Source organism: Lipotes vexillifer, unplaced genomic scaffold (assembly GCF_000442215.2).
Source record: "Lipotes vexillifer unplaced genomic scaffold, Lipotes_vexillifer_v1.1 scaffold210, whole genome shotgun sequence".
Taxonomy (NCBI): domain Eukaryota; kingdom Metazoa; phylum Chordata; class Mammalia; order Artiodactyla; family Lipotidae; genus Lipotes; species Lipotes vexillifer.
This window is the reverse complement of record NW_006786662.1, coordinates 626,156-645,235: the sequence shown is the minus strand read 5'-3', so window position 1 is coordinate 645,235 and position 19,080 is coordinate 626,156. Positions and strand designations below refer to the sequence as shown.

Genomic DNA, 19,080 nt, shown 5'->3' with positions numbered 1-19,080 from the left:
AGGCTTATCCAGTTAAAAGGCTCAAAAATACAACACAACACTTACTGTATCACTGTTATCACTCTGGGTTTCTGATTTTGAATCACTATCAAAATCATCTTTTTCCAAGGAAGAAATGCTGATTTTATCCAATTCAGCTTCTATTTCTTCTTTGAGCTTTATATCATCATCATCGTTGTCTTCCATCATCCTTCATAATAAAACACGAAACCATTTAAAGAAAATTGAAGAGGCTAAATGCTGGTAAAAACTACAGGTTCTTTAATGTGCCATACCAATCCAACACGCTCTAGGTAAAAATTTAGTTTAACATAGTTTAACAAACTTTTGTCACACCTTATCATGGCTGCACTATATATTGAAGAAAATGTTTTCTCCCTATATTCATTCATTATTTCTTTAATGTTTTGACTACAAAATGATCAACTCTAATAGTACTCTTTAAATTCTCTAAAGGAAAAGTTACATGGAACGAACTGGCTTACCTTTCTGAACCAAGAAACTTCATACTAAAATTCATTTTCATGGTAATAATTAATGGCAAAATACCTCTGAACAGCTTGACTATTCAGAGATTAAAATACTTATAAGAGAACAACCTATGTCCATATATGGGGAAACATGTGGCTAGTTTCTACTCATTAAATCAGAGTTGTTAATTCCACCAGATAGCCACATGTTTTTACCAACAATAACATGTTGCAATAATGGCTAATACATGGCTTATAAGTTCAATATTTATTTCATTTAAATCTCTGATGCTTGTAATGGATATGTGTCAAGCAGTAAATTGTAGTAGGTCTTCACATCATCATCGTTAACTACCATCATTAGCTTCCATGTATTAAGTACCTGTGACAAACCAGGCACTAGAAGACACTTGAGTGATTGATAACTTAATGGGTTAAAGGTCATTATAGTCATTGTATAGATGAGAAAACCAAGGTTGGAAGAGGTTACTTAACTGCCATAGTATGATGCTAGCAAGTAATGGAAGCAGGATCCTAATTCAGAGATCCTGAATCCAAAGCCAGTGCTTTTCCCACTATCAAATGGTATCCAAACTCAGTCAAGCTCATTATCTGCCCAGCAATCCCTTGAACAACTTCTAGTCCAATAGTCTTCAAACTGCAGATGGTAACCCATTCGTGGATCAATAAGTTAATTTAGTAGCTCTTGATCATCTAGTTTAAATGATAGGATAGAATAGGAAAAGTTAGGATAGGTCAAAAAAGAAACTGTAAGTGCTAGTTGTTTAAAAAAACTTTTGTTTCAATTATAAGTACATGTATATGTATGCATGTGTGCATGATCTGCAATGAAAATTTTTGTTTGTTTATTTTACTGTGGGTCTTGGTATAAAAAAAAGGTTGAAAAATATTGTACTAGTCAGCTTTTATTTTATTTTCCAGACTATTCCAAACTTTCATTCTTTCCTCCAGTCCCTGGCCTTTCCACTGCTGTCTTCTTCCCGGCCCTTCCTTCTTTTTTTTCTTTCCTTCCTTCCTCCTTCCTTCCCTCCTCCATGCTCTCTGTTCTTCCATCCCTCCTTCCACTCTCTTCCTCTTTATTTTCCATCTTTTACTCATTCATCTCAAAATCAACTTTTTGGGAGCCTACAAGATGCATCCACAACATTGCTAGGTGCTACAAATACACTGATTAAATAAGTAACCTGTTTTCATAGAGTTTATAGTCTAGTTAACAGAGAAAATGAAACATCCTCATTTTCCTATTTCTTTTCCTGAAGTCTCTTCTTACTCTAATCTTATTAGGAGAGGAGACCCTCTTCCTAATAAAGTGTAATCCTGTACTTATGCTCTGAATCTGACAGCTTCTCACCTACTGAACTGTCTGCTCCATCCACTATTCCTTCTGTTTACTACTTTGCCATACATTTGCATTCCACTGCCACCCCCTCCATAAACAAAATCAGTTCATTCCTATAAAAAAAAAAAAAACCCACACAATACCTGTGCCTGTCCTTCCTCTAGCTATAGATATCACGTATCTTTCTTTCACACGTAAATTGATTTAACTCGACTGATCTCCATGTATTGCATATACTATTAGGCATTTATCCCAAAGAAATGAAAATTTCATTAATAAATGAAAATTTATGCTCACACCAAAACAAATGTTCACAATGGTTTTATTCATAATAGTCCCAAACTGGAAACAACCAAAATGTCCCTCAATAGGTGGATAGTTAAATGGACTCTAGTACCTCCATACCATCAGCAATAAGAGGCATGAACCATCGATATATGCCACAATACCAATGAATCTCCAGGGAACTACGCTTAGTAAAAAGCCCACAGCAAAAGGTAATAGACTATATGATTCCATTTACATAACACTTCTGAAATACTAAAATTTTATAAAAATGAGGACATATTAGTGATTGCCACTAATGGAGTGGATGGGATTGGAGGAAGGTGGTTATGGTGATAAAAGGGCAACATGAGAGATCCTTGTAGTGTTGGAACTGTTCAGTATCTTGACTGTGGTTAATTAGTGAGCATATTCAGATGATAAATAGTGTATTACATAATACACACACAAATGAATACAAATAAAATTGAGGCAATCCGAATAAGATTAGCAGATTATACCAATATCAATATCCTGGTCGTGATATTATACTAGAGTTAACAAAGCACTACCATAGGGAGACACTGGACAGAGTGTATATGAGGTATTTCTGCATTATTTCTTTAAGCTGGATGTGAATCTATAATTACCTCAATAAAAATTTATTTTAAAATATCCTAAGCACTAAGAGGACAGTTAAATAAATTATGATAAATCCATGGAATGGAATACTACACAAGTCCTTTAAAAAATGGGTACATTTACTGTACTCCTGTGGAAAGGTAGCCAAGAAGAAATAATTGAACAAAGGCAAGTGGCTGAAAACTACAGAGAATAACATCTCTTTTGCATAACTACATGCACGTACACACACTTTTTTTAGACAGAAACTTTCTGGAAGAAATTGGGGAACTTTTAATTTTCATTTCATACCTTTATGTTGAGTGATTTTTTAAATTATGAATATGTATTACTTTTATAACTTTAAAAGCTAATTTTAAGATATTCAATTTTACTCATAACCTCCCTCTTCCAAAAGAAAACAAAACAAAACCAGAACCAGTGCAAAATGCTACCCGTAATCAAACAACTAAAATGCAATTCAAAAGCTTTGCTAGGTGGAAAATTAGATTTTTTTAAAACATGGCTATAAAGCAGAATGTACAGATTCACAAAATTTTCTATAGAAAGAAAGGCGGGAGAATAGGGTAAAGGAAAGAGACATTTTCATTTTATGTCCCTCTCTGCTCATCTACTGGCCCTTTAGATCAGCCCTGCCCAATTACATATTTGAGCAACATATTTGATTTTAAATTTTGTAGTAGCAAATTTTTAAAATGTAAAGAGAAACAGGTGAAATTTTAATAATATATTTAATTCAATCCAATATATCCAAAATATTATTTCAACATATAATCAATAGAAAATTATTAATTATAAGGCCAATGTGATTACAAAGTTTACATGTTTGTTTTGTAAAATAATTCTTCAAAATCCGATGTGTATTTTACACCTACAGCACATTTCAATTCGCACTCGCTGCATTTAAGCCCTCAATAGCCACCTGTAGCGGGTGGTTACAGGATAGGACAGGGCAGCCCGAGACGGATCCCATTGCAAACAGGCTACAGTAAACTACTTCAAGTTGACAATACACCACTTGGAGTTGGCTAAAGCTGCCAAAAATGGGAGATTTTAAGGAACTCCACCCTTCAACTGTAGTTCTTCAAGTTCCGAATGAACTACCAAAAATCTTCAAAACTGAAAGGAGCCTCTGGCTCCACAGACTGGCTCAGCCACCCGCTGGGAGCGCGGTCCCCCTTCGCCCTAAAGTCTGGCCGCCGCGGAGAGGGGCCCGGCTCCGCCTGCTCTCCCGCAACTCTGCCTCGCTTCCCGCTACACCAACCCCGGCCTTGAAGGGTCTCGGCTCACCCAGCCGCAGCTAAACCTTCGGCTTTGTTGGAAAACAGCGCCCGGAGCCTCCAAACAAAGAGTAACCACGGCAACTGCCAATCCCAAGGAAGATGGACCTTACCGGTGCCCCAGTAGGACAAACTATCTCTACTCGAAACCAGAACGAACGCTTCATCTCAGGAGCTGGATAAGGAATTTAAAATTCCTTTCAGGTACTTTTAATATTTAAATAATTTTGGAAAGTATTTAATAAAAAAGGACACTTTGTTACAATTACCCAAGTAGAGGTAGCCTGACCTTTAAATTGTTTCTGACCTATCTATATTTATTATGTGCATCTAGTAAATGTTGAGTTGCCCATGTGTAAATTGTACATTCCACAAAACCTTAACCCTGAATAGTGATTTGTGGAGACTGGAAGTATGGGAAAAAATGCCAATAAATTGTTTGCCTTCCGTGACATCAGTTTCTTTTAAAGAAGAAAAAAATCAATCAATTATCACGTAATTATCAAAATCAGTTATGAAAAACTTCTAAGTGAATGGATGTGTGGGGTGAGAAATTTGAAAAATTAGTTTCTGTAATATGTTTTACTGTAAAATATTGACGGTGACACACACTGTTTTAATATAAAAGTTTAAGTATATATCATAATATATATATATTTTTTTTTTTTTTTTTTTTCTTGCGTTATGCGGGCCTCTCACTGTTGTGGCCTCTCCCATTTGCGGAGCACAGGCTCCGGACGCGCAGGCTCAGCGGCCATGGCTCACGGGCCCAGCCGCTCCGCGGCATGTGGGATCCTCCCGAAACGGGGCACGAACCCGCGTCTCCTGCATCGGCAGGCGGACTCTCAAGCACTGCGCCACCAGGGAAGCCCTATCATAATATTTAATGTTAACTTAAAAATTCATCAAAGTTTCTTTTTTTGGTGTACAGTGTACAAAATGTAAAATTTCATTTTAATTAATAACAGATATCCCTGATTTTAATTTTTTTGAAGTTTGCAAATGAAGCATTAAATTCCAAGGGGACGTAGTTAAGCATAATTGTATACAATATACAATAAGCTAAAAGCAAACAATTTCATTGAGCCTTTGAAAGAAAATAGACTATATTTCCTGGTAACAACTGAATAATAAAATGTATTGTGTCAACTTCAGAATTAATAATATAGAGTGAGAAACCAGTAGACTTTTGATATTAAAAAAACACATTAGTTCCTCGTTTAAGAAAGATAATGATTTTCAAAAATAAACTACTTCTGGTTTCAGAATTAAATTTGGGGTATTTTCATTATTAAAGTCCATGCTCAAGTAACATTGTTTCTTTTTCTAGTTTAGTTTTGTTGCTGATTTATAAACTACCAAACTCTTCATTTAAAATGCTCAGACTAACATTATAAGTTGAAATTCACATTAAAAAAATCTTAAAATTTTGTTTGTAATTATGAAATTATTCATACTTTCCCCAAAGAATATCAAATCCATTAGTAATAAATTAATTTCTAAAACTAATTTTAAACAACTAATTTGAAGATATTGTCTGAATTGCTTTCCTGCTTAATGCCTACCTTATCAAACAAATTGACAGCAAAAAAGAAAAACATTGGAAGTTCTTCTGAAGATAAATTAATCCGTGGTGCATGTCTCTACAACTCATACTTTCAAGTTACTTATTAAAAAGAAAAAAAACCTACTCAGGTTAAAGGATTATGGACAAAGTAACATAATCCACTTTCAGCTATAATTTCTAGGAGGAGTGCAATTAAAGAGATTTTTGCTAAACGCTGCCTAGTTAAACAATAGTTTCAAGTTGAACTGATTTACAATCTATGACTATTGGCAAATTCTTAGCAAAGCACACATGATCTCTCACAATCTTTACTGAGTCTACTTCTCCAGCCTTATCTTTCATCTCCTGCCACTCTACCCACGCCCTTGTGCACTTCACTCTAAAGCTTGTGAACACAGTGTTCCATCTGTCTTGAAAATTGCTGCCTCTACCCTGTGTTTGCCTGACTGGGACCCTCTTAATCATCCTTCAAGGATTATCTCAAATTCATTGCCTTTCTGAAACTTCCCAGCTCTGTTATTCCCAGTCCCCACACCCCCAACACAGTTCAGAGTTGGCCACAGGCTTTAATACTTGATTCCCTAACAGTTTGTCTTATTTATTCATTTTTTGTGTTCCCATCTCCTGGCACTGAGAAGGAACTTAAGAACAGTAATTTGGAGTATTATTTAACTAGTGAAAAATGACACCTATGAATAGGTGAATTATTGTAAATTGTCCTTCCCTATAGCATTTATACTATTAAAAAATATCTCTGCTGTTGGACCATTTATTAACTAATCAGGAAATGAACCAAAGAAATACCATACCAGGACCTTATTTGAGTTAGGTAAAAAAAATTCTTTGTCTATAGCAAAATAAAATACAAGTCTACCACACTACAAATATTTACTTAGGAACTGCACGAACTTGCATATCTTTGCATATCTTCATTTTCATTGATGTTGTTTTTAGTATGTGGGGCTTGTGGCTGAAAAGATCACATGTGACCATCTCTTAACCATTCTATGCAAACGTTGCTATAGGCTTCCTTGGCTCGTTGCTAAGACACCTTGTTTGTTGTGTTCTAACTCTTTAACTTGAACTGCTTGCTGTGGTCTGAATGATTGTATCCCTTCAAAATTCACATGCTGAAGTCCTTATACCCAATATGATGGTGTTAGAATATGGTACCTTTAAAAGGAGGTGATTAGTTTATGAGGGTGTATCCCTCATGAATGGGATTAGTGCTCTTAGGAAGAGATCCCACAGAGCTCCCTTTTGCCATGTGAGGAAAAAAGAAGTCTGAAACTTTGCATCTTTATCTCAGACTTCCAGCTTCCAGAACTGTGAGAAATAAATTTATATTGTTTATAGACTACCTAATCTGTGGTATTTTGTTATAGCAGCCCAAATGGACTAAAACCCTACTGTTTGAAGTTACCATGAACATCCTCCTTAACCAAGTCAGCTGACTTTGAGAGTACAGAATTCTCTTCCTTTTTGACATCTGTCTCATGTAACATTATTTTAGAAATTTCTTCCTCGATTGGTTTCCATGAAATCATACTTTGCTTATTTTCTTGTTTCTTAAAGTCTGCTTTAAAAAAAAAATCCAAATTCCTAATTATATCATTCTCTACAATCAAACCTCTGCTCACTTTTTTTTTGTTTGTTTGGTTTTTTTTGCAGTATGCGGGCCTCTCACTGTTGTGGCCTCTCCCATTGTGGAGCACAGGCTCCGGACGTGCAGGCTCAGCGGCCATGGCTCACGGGCCCAGCCGCTCTGCAGCATGTGGGATCTTCCCGGACCGGGGCATGAACCCACGTCCCCTGCATCAGCAGGTGGACTCTCAACCACTGCGCCACCAGGGAAGCCCCTCTGCTCATTTTTATCTATAGCTAATCACTCAACTCTTTCATTTATTCCCAAGATATCAGCTCTTTTTGGATGACTCCCAGTTCTGCATAGCTTATGCTCTCCACTTACCTGCACTCCATTTCCATTGCTTAACCACAAGGGTATCTTTTACCAATTCAAACCCAATTATTAAATGTTAAATTTATGGAGTTTATGAAATTTTTTCAAACAATTCCAGTGATTCTCATTATTCTTTTATGTTCCCATTGTAAAAAAATCTTTCTGATCATCTTTGATTCTTTCTTGCTTGTAGTAAAGCATATTGAAATGTATCAAAACCCTCTTTTTCTCCCTCTAATTATCTTTTTACTGCCCTTTCCTATCTATCGGTCATTTTATTTGGCTTTTCCCACCCTAAATCACTTCCTTCCTTCATCTTGGGCACATAGTTACCTCTGCCTTCAACTGAGAATTGCCATGTGATTAATCGCTATGTGCCAATGGAATATGAGCAGAAGAGAAGTATGCAACTTCCACCTCCCTTGCTTAAAAGATGTTCGCCTGAGTTTACTCATCCTCTTCCTTTCTGCTGACTGTAAAGGATTACACCTTGAGCAAATTTGGGAGCCATATATTGAACAGGCTGGAGAAAGTCCCATGTTCCTAAGATGATTTCCCAGTAGAGAACCCATTACCCATCTTGGACTGAGAGAGAATAAACTTCAGTTTAGTTTCGTATTTAGGTCCTTTGACAAAACATTTAAACTTGACTCAACCCTGCTAATTATTATCAAATCAACAGTCAATCCTCTGCCTTCAACATTTCACACCAGAATCGCTGCAGAAATCTCATTCATTAGTCTTCTTTCTCTTTCTCATTCATAGTGAAACAGAGGCTAGGTCTTTGGGCTTAACTTCTCATTCAGACTGTAGAATGAGGATCACACCTTTCTCATATGCTGCAGTAAATAGAACTGAAGCCAAAATGTAGATCTACAACATCTTGGAAAGAAACTGAAATAAAAATCAAGCAGTCTTGGGCTTCCCTGGTGGCGCAGTGGTTGGGGGTCTGCCTGCCGATGCAGGGGACACGGATTCGTGCCCCGGTCCGGGAAGATCCCACATGCCGTGGGATCTGGGCCTGGGCCCGTGAGCCATGGCCGCTGAGCCTGCGCGTCCGAAAAAAAAAAAAAAAAAAAAAAAAAATCAAGCAGTCTTTCCAACTGAGTGTCCCATCCAAATAATCCAGGAACTGGAGGAATCCAGGAATAAGACTAGAGGACAGAAACTGAAGAAACCAAATGATAGCAGGAGAGTTTGAAGCAGAGGGTGGAAATAAAGCCTGGAGAGACTCCTGAAGCTGGGAAGAAGTACCTTGGAAATTTTTAGGAGGAATATGGCCTTGGATTGAAGTAGGGAGGGAAGTGCATGGATGCTAACCTAGACATCTCTTACTTATCCACTTTCTAAGGCATCTTTCAGTTCAACAAATGGATTGGGTTTCTTCCTAACTAGGGGCAAACAGCTTCAAGTTAGTCCTACCAACTCTGCTTTTGTTACCGAACCAAACTTGGGTCTGCTCGCCCACACGCAGTAAAGCCAATCTACTGACACCAGGTTGTGCTGAAGGAAAGTACGGCATTTATTGCAAGGTGCCAAGCAAGGAGAACAGGCAGCTCCTGCTCAAAAGACCCAAAGTCCCCCATGGCTATCAGGGAAGGGGTTTTAAAGGCAGTATGAGGGAGACGGTTGCAGGGTGCGTGATCAGCTCGTGCACAGTTCTCTGCTCGGTTGGCATTAAGGTGAAGTTTCAAGCATCATCAACCTTCTGGTTTCAACCAGTCTAGGGTCTATGTTCTTATGTCAGCAGTTTTCATCTGGTGGGGGTCTGCTTCCTATAAGAACAACTTATGAATGTGTGTCAGGCCTTTATCCGTGTCTTTCAGGGAACTGGGAGTTGGATGCTTCTGCTATGTAGCAGATTTATAGTCTAAATTGTTACCAGTTCCCCAGCCCAACAGCTCTTCTTTGTTTCTACATCTTCACATTTCCCAATCACTAACTCTTGAGTCAGCCTTTTGAGACTCAAGGGAGGCCTGGGAGGCTAAAGCAAAAGCCTTTTACTTCAAAGGAGAGGGACACAGGGGCTTGTATACTGTTTCACTTTCACCAGGTCAATTACGTACTGCATGTATTGAAACATTGTAAACTACAATACTTTTTAAAATACTGAGCCAGCTAGAATTGAAACAACCAAGGAAAAAAGAAAACCCAGAAACATACCCAAGAAAATGTAAAACCTCCATATCTAATAGACCAAGCACCAAAACTGATAAGTATTGATTTTTACATAAATGTTTTAGGAAAATTGGCTATCTAGAAAATAATTTTTATTTAAAACCACCTTAAATTAGTTCCCTTCCTTACACTGTATACCAAAGTAAATTGTAAGCTCATTAACTAATTTAATTCACCTATTCATTGATTCATTCATTCAATAAATATCTATTGCTATTGTACCACCACGTGTTAGACTCGGGGTTGTAATGGTATACAAGATCTACTCTGTCCACTTAAAGACCTCAGAGTCTACATGGGAAGGAAGACAAGTAAAGATGAAAATAGGCAACAAGTAGAGATTAGGGAAAGGCTTCCAAGGCTAGACCTCAGTGAGGAGTTAACATTATTCTGGGAAGAGATAACATTATTCTGGGAAAGAGGAGGACAGATGTAAAGGAAAGGTTTCTAGCAAGGAGAACAAGGTGTGTTATGACTGTAAACAAAATAAAATATTTCATTTTCTGAAAACTGCAAGGATTTCAGTAAGGCAGCTATTGACATGTTCTACAAATGCCCTCTTGGTCTCAACTGCCTGGCCAAAAAATGCAGATAAAGAAAGACAGGTACAGTTTCAAGACATCTTCAATTTTTACTTATATTCAGGAGAGCAAAGGGGAATGTTATACTGACCACTGGTATGAGAAGAAAAATATGCAAATAAAGGACTGAGTAGGCAGAATTATTTAAAGTTATTACTGTGGTGAGTGTTTATTGTAAAAGTTGTGTTTATCTTTTCAGAATCATCAGTATATGGGGAGAAAAAGAATGTTAAGGAAAAACAAAACATTAATTTTTAAATACTTTCTTAATCTCATTAATGGAGCTTTTTTGGTAAGTATCTTCATAATTATTTAGTAAAGAAAATGTGCATTTATATTAGCAGTTAGTTCAAAAATAAGTATTGGCTATCTTTTTTTTGTAGGTTTTTGGACTTTTACTCATGGGATTTGGTGCATGGCTTTTATTAGATAGAAATAATTTTTTCACAGCTTTGGGTATGTATCTATTTTCCTTTCTCTAAATCAAACAAGGAATTCAGTGTTAAACAATTGCATACATGATTTATTCAGCAGGTGGCAGTATTTCTCTAAAATTCATTAAGTACTGTCCAATTTTTCCTCAGAAAGTCTTTGCCAATTGTTCTAAATGCACCTTATTAAATAATAAGACTTAAATCCAAGACCTTAAAGGAGAGGGAATTTTGAGAGAGAGGTCTAGGAACGTTGAGCAGGAGAGATGAGAGAAATGGAAGATTGTGGTTGTTCTGCTGACTCTGGACTTTTACAGATCTATAGACTTGAAAGGATAATGGAGATCAAAATAGCTTCACTGCCCAAGTTAAATAATCTCTTTTAAAACTCAGTTACCATATCCTATCACCATCACATGATTAGAAATAAAATAAAATATTCCCTATGGAAACAACCTAAATGTACATCAGTGGATGAATGGATAAAGAGATTTTATATATATCTATATATAGATATAGACATATAAATATATCTATCTATCTATATATATAGATATCATATCGTTAGGCACTATCCCATGAGCTGAGGATACAGAAGTGTACAAGAAAGATAAAGGGCCTGTCCTCATGGAGTGTAATTCCAGTGAGGAAGACTAGAAAACAGCACATAGAATGTTCATAATTTGACCCCTGCAAACCTTCCCAGTCCCACCTGCCTGAAACTGTAAATGCCAGCAAGGCTGAGTTTCCTACACACACTGCACCATTCTGTGTCTTAGAATGCTTCCACCACTCCAACCTAGAGACTTCCAATTATAATTTAAAGCCTAAACCCAGGTGTTACCTTCTCCAGTAATCTTGCATATCTTCACCTTCTCCCCCTACTAGATTAGGTGCTCTTACACCCAGTGGTGTGCTGATAAATGTCCTGGGATGGAGTCTCAGTTTATGGTATTTGCTGATTTCTGTGGTTTAAATAATCCCATGATGGCCAATTTCAAGGTGCCAGTGTGGACTGAGTTGGTTTACAGATTTTGTGAAAATTTAACAGTTGGCTTTTATGTGCCAGAACCATCTGGTTCCAGCACACCACTGCCCATTGCCTCTACTCTTCTCCCATAAAACCTAGGGCTTATTTAATTTATTCATCGCCCTTTAAAAACAAATGGTTAAGCGCTACATCTGTGCCATAGCACTAAGCATTTAACAATTAGCCTGTTGACTATATAAATATATATAGTCTCTAGCACAGACAGCTCAGTCTAGATGGGGAGAGAATAAAATACAGTTTTAACGGGGCCATATTAGCAATAAACCCAGGGTTTCATACATGGGAAACTTAACCCACATGTGTTAAGTACTCAGAATATTTTTGATGAATGAATGAATGAATGAATATAAAAATGTTTGGAGGTACATTAGACATAGAAGAATTTACCCTAGAAAAAGTCATCTTCTTTCATAGAAGACAATAAAGATAAGGTAAAGTTAAAGGGATCTTCTGAGATTGAAGAAATTCTCTATCATTAAAGGAAGAAAAGTTGTTAAGAGCAAGTAAGAGGTGCTAGAATGAGGTTAAAAAAGAGAGAAAGAGAATCCTAGTGGTTTGTTAACAGCTGCCTAGGAAACCTTGGGTTGCTGCATTTATTATTAAATAGAAAACAAATGTCACTTAATAATAGCTGTTTTGTGGATTCCACAGATGAAAATAATCACTTGGTAGTATATATTTTTCGAATTTTGATTGGAACTGGTTCTGCTACTGTTCTTCTTTGTCTCTTCGGTTATTTGGGAATTCACAATGAAATCAGATGGCTTCTAATTCTGGTATGTATTTCATTTCAATAGCCTGAATCTGTATCTTTGACTTTCAGTGTTTGAGTCACACATGTCAGCAAGAATGATTTATGTCACTGTAACACTGCAGTACAATGTGCTCTTGGCCCCCTCCCAAGAATCTTTTCTAGGTAGAATTTTCTTGGTGAGTTTCCCATGGACTAAATCTGGACCTCAACACTTATACACTTAGATATTCATTTTGAACACAGAGTCAATAGGAATCCATCTCCTAGGGTGAACTACAATTGACCAAACTTAAATCTGAAGACTCAATCAGAATACAGTATGTTAAAGGCGACGAACAATGAAGTTTAGCAGGGAAAAGGAAACATGGCCTGTAGTCGGCACACTTTCTCCCTGTGGGTGTGCCATGTGGGAAGCTAACTTGTAACTGAGATCACAATTTATAATTTAACAAAAAGAAATACAACTGCTGAGAGGGCCAGACTCTGGCATCTGGCTAGCACACTGTTTCTCCACAGGCATATAACATGAAAAGGTAAATTATAATGAACATGAGCCATTTACCGTACGTGGAATAGGTATGGATCACAATCAGTGGATTCAGGTAAAATATAGCTTTTAACATTTTCTTTAAATCAAATTAGTTTTAATTCACAGGCACTTTCCTGTGAAGCAGATAGGAAATTCAAATGTATCCAACTGTGCCCCTCTTGCCAGGAAGAATGCAGCGATACTTAGCTTTTATGTAGTGATGAAAGTCTGGGTGGTCACTTTGGATTCTGTTTATCAGTCTACACCAGTTACCATGAAAGCACTCACTTTCCCAGCTGATGTGGTCCCTTCAGGACTACATATTCTGTTGTTTGAATGGCCTAGGACAGCAAAGGCAGCACTGTTCTTCATCCAGTATATACCAGTACAGGCATATTGGTGAAATTCTTTTGTGAAGGATTGGTAATTAACCATTACCTCAGTTCCTTTCCTGCAGTTCCCCTTCCCTGAGACCTGAGACATTTCAACCCTGCCAAGGACACAGCAATTAAAGGAGTCATGCCTGACAGAGGAATTCGTTACTGCCTCTTGTTAATAATTGCTGCCTATTATTATTTGAATATTACCCATGGCAGAGGCATTTTAGGCAACACTGGAAACCACACCTTCATTTCCCTCTGGGTCTTGCCTCCTTACCATGGCAATGCCAGGAAGCCAAGTGCTAGCCCCCATTCCTTTGAGAATCTGCAGACTCTAGGATCAGTCTCACAATCTTTTTAGTCTAAAAAAGACCTCAGTCTCTCTTCTTACTCTCCTCAAAGGCACACCCTCTATTCTCAAATTTTATCTTTCTCTTCTCCCAGGGCCTATAACATAATTTTCTCATGGGGCTTCTGATTTTGGATATGGAAACCAGGACAGAAATGATTTGCAGGAAAATTTTAATTTTCTCCTTGCCACAAATTCCCATTTAGGTAAAGGAGACAGAGAGCCTGCTATTAATATAATGTTGTGGTTTGAGGATGGGAAAGGAAGGGGGCAACTAGAGGGAGAAAAACATAAACATCTTGTAAGTTTCTGCCTCATGTAATTCAAGTACTAATGGACTGTGACTAAGAAAGCCTGACAGACCCTGTCATAAGGAATATACATGCTAGTAGGACCTGATAGCTTAGATCCTGAAGCCAAGATACCATTCTCCCTTCTGGATGGTCCGTGGAAGAGTATTGCAACATTTTGTAATCACGACACTTTTGCTATTCTCTGAATTGACCAATACTTTTTTGATGGACACACTTTTTCTTTAACCATGTTAATTCACATAGTCAAGCTATGGGCAAATCTTTTTTTTTTTTTTTTTTTTTGTAAATTAATTAATTAATTTATTTATTTTTGGCTGTGTTGGGTCTTCATTTATGTGCGAGGGCTTTCTCCAGTTGCAGCAAGTGGGGGCCACTCTTCATCGCGGTGCGCGGGCCTCTCACTGTCGCGGCCTCTCTTGTTGCGGAGCACAAGCTCCAGATGCACAGGCTCAGTAGCTGTGGCTCACGGGCCTAGCTGCTCCGCGGTATGTGGGATCTTCCCAGACCAGGGCTCGAACCCGTGTCCCCTAGCATCGGCAGGCGGACTCGCAACCACTGCGCCACCAGGGAAGCCCTATGGGCAAATCTTATATAGGCCTAAACACTATTCTCTGGCTTAAAGGTGATTCTGTATGCTCCTACTCTAATCAAATAGATATTACTTTTGCATTTTAACTCCTTGGGACAATTTCACTTTCCTGTTAAAAGTTCTCCAGCAGCCTCTCACTGTGCTCTCTAAGTGCTAATAACATATAAATACACTGAATATTTCTTCTGTAGATATCTAACTGCTGTTAAAAAATAATTTTCAAAGGTAAAATCATGAATCACCTATATGAAAATGAGCATGTATCAGAGACTTTATTTATATAATTAATTAATAGAGGAACCAGTAAGAAGTAACAACCAGTTTAAATAAGAATTAAGCTTGTGGAGATTTATATTCTCTATAGACTATTCATTTGCATTTTCATGAATAGTAATCATTTGCATTGCTATGGAAACTTTTGTATTACTATCAGAGTTGTATAAGTTAACTCTTTACAGAGTTGAATAATAGTTTAGTCAAAGGTAATATTTCATACTCCCATTGAATCAGAAACCTGGGAGGGTCCACAGACAATAAGCAGCTTGCCATTGAAAAGAAACCCAGTGACTTTTTTAAAACAGTTGTTTTGCGCAGTTTTCCCTTTCTCTACCTGTCTTCACTACTATCCCTTAGCAGTGAAGATTAAGTAAGGTGTTGTGGGTAGAAGTATTAAAAATCTAAACTTCTAAATGGATCTAAAGACCATATTTGTGTCTCTGAAAATAGGAAATATATTTTTCAAGTAAGCAATTTTAATGGACTATTTTAAAGTATTAAATGTTTAAAATAGGTGAAACTAAGAATACTAACAGTAAATCATCCTTGCTTATATTGATATTTTAGTCAGTAAAATATTCAGACTGCTAACTTTAAAAATTATTTTGAATTCTAGATAATATGTATCACTATTCACTGCTATGATGAAAAAGATTGCAGTGGCCATATGTTTAAAAAAAAGAAAATAGTCAAATAATGTGAAAATCATTTTGTTTGGCTTTGGATAGAAGTATTTTCAGTTTTCAAAGAAATAGTCCAAATGTGCATACAGATTAACTTTACTATTGCCATGGCCTTTGTTACTTTCTCATTATTTTTATTGTTGTTGCTGTTGTTACTTTGTGCATGATGGAGTAGTTTACATGGTAGGTCACAATTTAGTGAGTTCTCCACTGGTAGCAGAATGGTGTAAGTGGAGGTCTAGATATTTAAGTTCCCCTCTGTGACAGTTTTAGATGTGAATGAAGAAGGTATCATCATCAACTCCATTAGACCAAGTAGTCTGTTAGGGTTCTCATGAAGCACTATCACTTCTTTCTATCTTACTCTTATCCAAATGTTCACCGATTTTTTTTCTTTGCCTTTTGTTTCAATAATTTCACTCGTGTATGAGAACAGGAAACTTCAGCAATACCTATGTATTTTAAGACTGTACATTTCATGTGATGTGCATTTTCCCATCATTGTAGCATCTAAAAATATATTAGGAGCATAGTTCTCATTTCTGTGTTTCTTTTGTTTTAGTATGCAGTACTGTTAATGTGGGTCTTTGGTGTTCAAGTTGTACTTTCAGCACTCATCTTCACAAAGAAAGAGGAGGTATGGAAACATCATCCTTTTATTTGAAAAATAAAGAAAGGCAGATACTTTAGATTATTGAGACCTAAACCTATATTAAAAGCTAAAGGTAAATGTCTTTGGGGGAAAAAAAGGATTCAATGGAAGTACTAGAATTCCATATAGGAAGGGGCCAGGGGTCAGACTGGAATGGTGGGCTAGGAGAACTTGTCTTTAACTCTGTCTGCAGAAGATTGAGAATGTTGTAAATAACAAAGAATGTAGGGGAAGAGGAGATGATGCTTATTGTGGGATATCCAAAATTGGCCCCCCAGCCAACCCTGGCTGCCACTACTGACTCCATCACTGTACTATATTCTATTTTTGTAAAGAAATACCTTTAGATTTGTACTAATTTTAAATTTAGCAATTTCATTTAAATAAGATTATTGAATAATTCATATATTTTGTACAGGTATGGTCATGAGTGATACAATTAACTAGAACAAGATTTATATTTTTCAAGTCAAGTTCAAAAAAGCACATAATAAATTACCTGAAAAAACTTTTTGATAGCAAAACTTACCTATTACAGCCTAAATACTTTTAATTCTTTAAGAAATTTCAGTGTTTCAGTGCAGTCAAGGTCTGACTTTGTCTCATGGGAGACTCTCCTGTAGCAATAAAAGCATGGACTTGAAGTCATACGGATCGGCATGTGACTAGATAACAACAAGCCATTTAACATCCCTGAACCTATGTCTTCATCTACCGACCTTATAGAGTTATCATTAACTGACAATTATAAAGTTCCTGTTATAGAGTAGCTATTTGGGAGCTCTCTACCTTCCCTTAATTGATTTTGAAGGAGAACCTGATTAATTTCTAGGCTTCCTAGCCTTCAGATTCTTTCTATATATCAACTCCTAATTAATGGCCAAACCTCGACAAAATCTTTCCTATACAACACCATTGCCCTCCAATTTCATTTGCTGTCTTGTGCTTGGCATCTATCCTGGATACCTAATTATCTAGGGCCTGTTGTTAATGGTTTGGCATTTGGAGCTAAAATTTCTTCTTTCCATATCCAAAATGTGTGTGTGTGTGTATGTGTGTGTGTGTGTGTGTGTGTGTGTGTGTGCATGTGTGTGTATGCACACACTCAAATGAGTCCTATAAAGCTGTTTTGGTGGCAAAGCACCAGATCTCAACCTATCAGCCTCTAACTTTTGGACCTGGTGATGGAACCTGAATATCACACTTAAGGACCCTTAACACATGAATATAGTTAATCAGTGTCACCCATATTTATTTAAGTTTTATTCACATACTCCTCTCTACCTATTTTAAGAATAAGAACTATCATTTAATAATAACTACCGTGTGCCAGAGACTGTGATAAGCACTTTATTGGCACTATATTATTGATCCTCACAACAATTCCTAGAGATGCATTGTAAATCCTTTCTAGGACAGGAAACTGAGGCTTTGAAAGGAGAAAATACATGCTAAAATATATCATAGCCAAATGAAGGAGTCTGCACTCTAACACTTATTAACTGATCCCAGAAATGACAGCTTTGTTTACATCACTTGCTTTCTACATTCAAACTGGACTGAGCTCTCATGAGCCTCTAAATATTTTATGTCATTTACAGTGCCTAACTCAGTGTTGGAGATGCACTAGGTCTTCATGGGCTGTTTGTCATATTGAATATGTGTGAGGGAATTTTATTTATATAGTAGTCACCTAGATTATATATGAAAATCATTTTTACTCTTATGTACTAAGGTGTGATTCATATGCACTCTGAATCTCCCAAGTAATGCTTTAGAAGGTAAGTAAGGACATAAGTCTGCCCTCTCTCCACAACAATATAAAATGGAAAAACATCATTTTCTATTCTAAATAAAAATTAACTTAGGGAATATGTTAAATTGATCACTTATAGATCTAAATAACATGTTATTTTATTCTAATCTTCTTAAATGTATTAAAGCATAGATATGTAAGTGGGTAAAAGTTTAACTTGTACAGATGTCTTAATTATTGTAGTATTCCCACCAGTTATTTAGTTTTCATTATTAAAGAACAGCATATTACAATGAGAAATTATTAGACTAGAATCCAAATGAATTATATTTAGATGCCTCAGCTCCTCTTCTTTATTCATGTAAAAAAAGCAAATAATCATATTATCTGAGTATCTATATCCGTGTTCATAAAATACAAATAATATCTGGCTTTTCTACCATTTTGGGGGGGGGGCCTCACCATGCAGCATGCGGGATCCTAGTTCCCTGACCAGGGATCAAACCCTTGCCCCTGCAGTGGAAGTGCAGTGTCCTAACCACTAGACCTCCAGGGAAGTCCCTGGCCTTTCTACCTTTTGCTATTTTACAGGACCAAGTTAGGAATTAGTTATGAAAGTCATATAAACTTCTAAACACTTAAGAAAGTTCCTACTAAAAACTACCTCTGCAAGATCTAGATTTCAAAATAGTAGTTTTCCTCCAAACTTTCACATGATTGTTTCTGTTTTAGCATTGTGAAAAGATTTTTTTTAATTAAAAATTATAATTCTTGTAAAAATATACAATAGACACAGGTCATTAATTTTATTTAACATCTTGTTTAATGCAGGAACCAGTTAAGATATAAAAACCAATTCAGGGCTTCCCTGGTGGCTCAGTGGTTGAGAGTCCGCCTGCCGATGCAGGGGACATGGTTTTGTGCCCCGGTCCGGGAAGATCCCACATGCCGCGGAGCGGCTGGGCCCGTGAGCCATGGCTGCTGAGCCTGCGCGTCCAGAGCCTGTGCTCCGCA

At 37.0% G+C, this 19,080-nt stretch overlaps 2 protein-coding genes across 2 annotated transcripts in view; one reads left to right on the top strand and one right to left on the bottom strand.

The window, feature by feature from the left end:
* Window positions 1-189, bottom strand: part of LRRIQ1 (leucine rich repeats and IQ motif containing 1) — a 172,815-nt gene extending 172,626 nt beyond the window's left edge. Inside the window, 1 exon segment of the mRNA XM_007459063.1 lies at window positions 46-189. Coding sequence (XP_007459125.1) covers window positions 46-189 — 144 coding nt within the window.
* Window positions 190-10,513: 10,324 nt separating this feature from the next.
* TSPAN19 (tetraspanin 19) overlaps window positions 10,514-19,080 on the top strand; it is a 13,430-nt gene continuing 4,863 nt past the window's right edge. Inside the window, exons 1-4 of the mRNA XM_007459062.1 lie at window positions 10,514-10,594; window positions 10,686-10,758; window positions 12,436-12,560; window positions 16,221-16,295. Of these exons, the coding sequence (XP_007459124.1) occupies window positions 10,514-10,594; window positions 10,686-10,758; window positions 12,436-12,560; window positions 16,221-16,295 (354 nt within the window). The remainder of the gene's footprint in view (window positions 10,595-10,685; window positions 10,759-12,435; window positions 12,561-16,220; window positions 16,296-19,080) is intronic.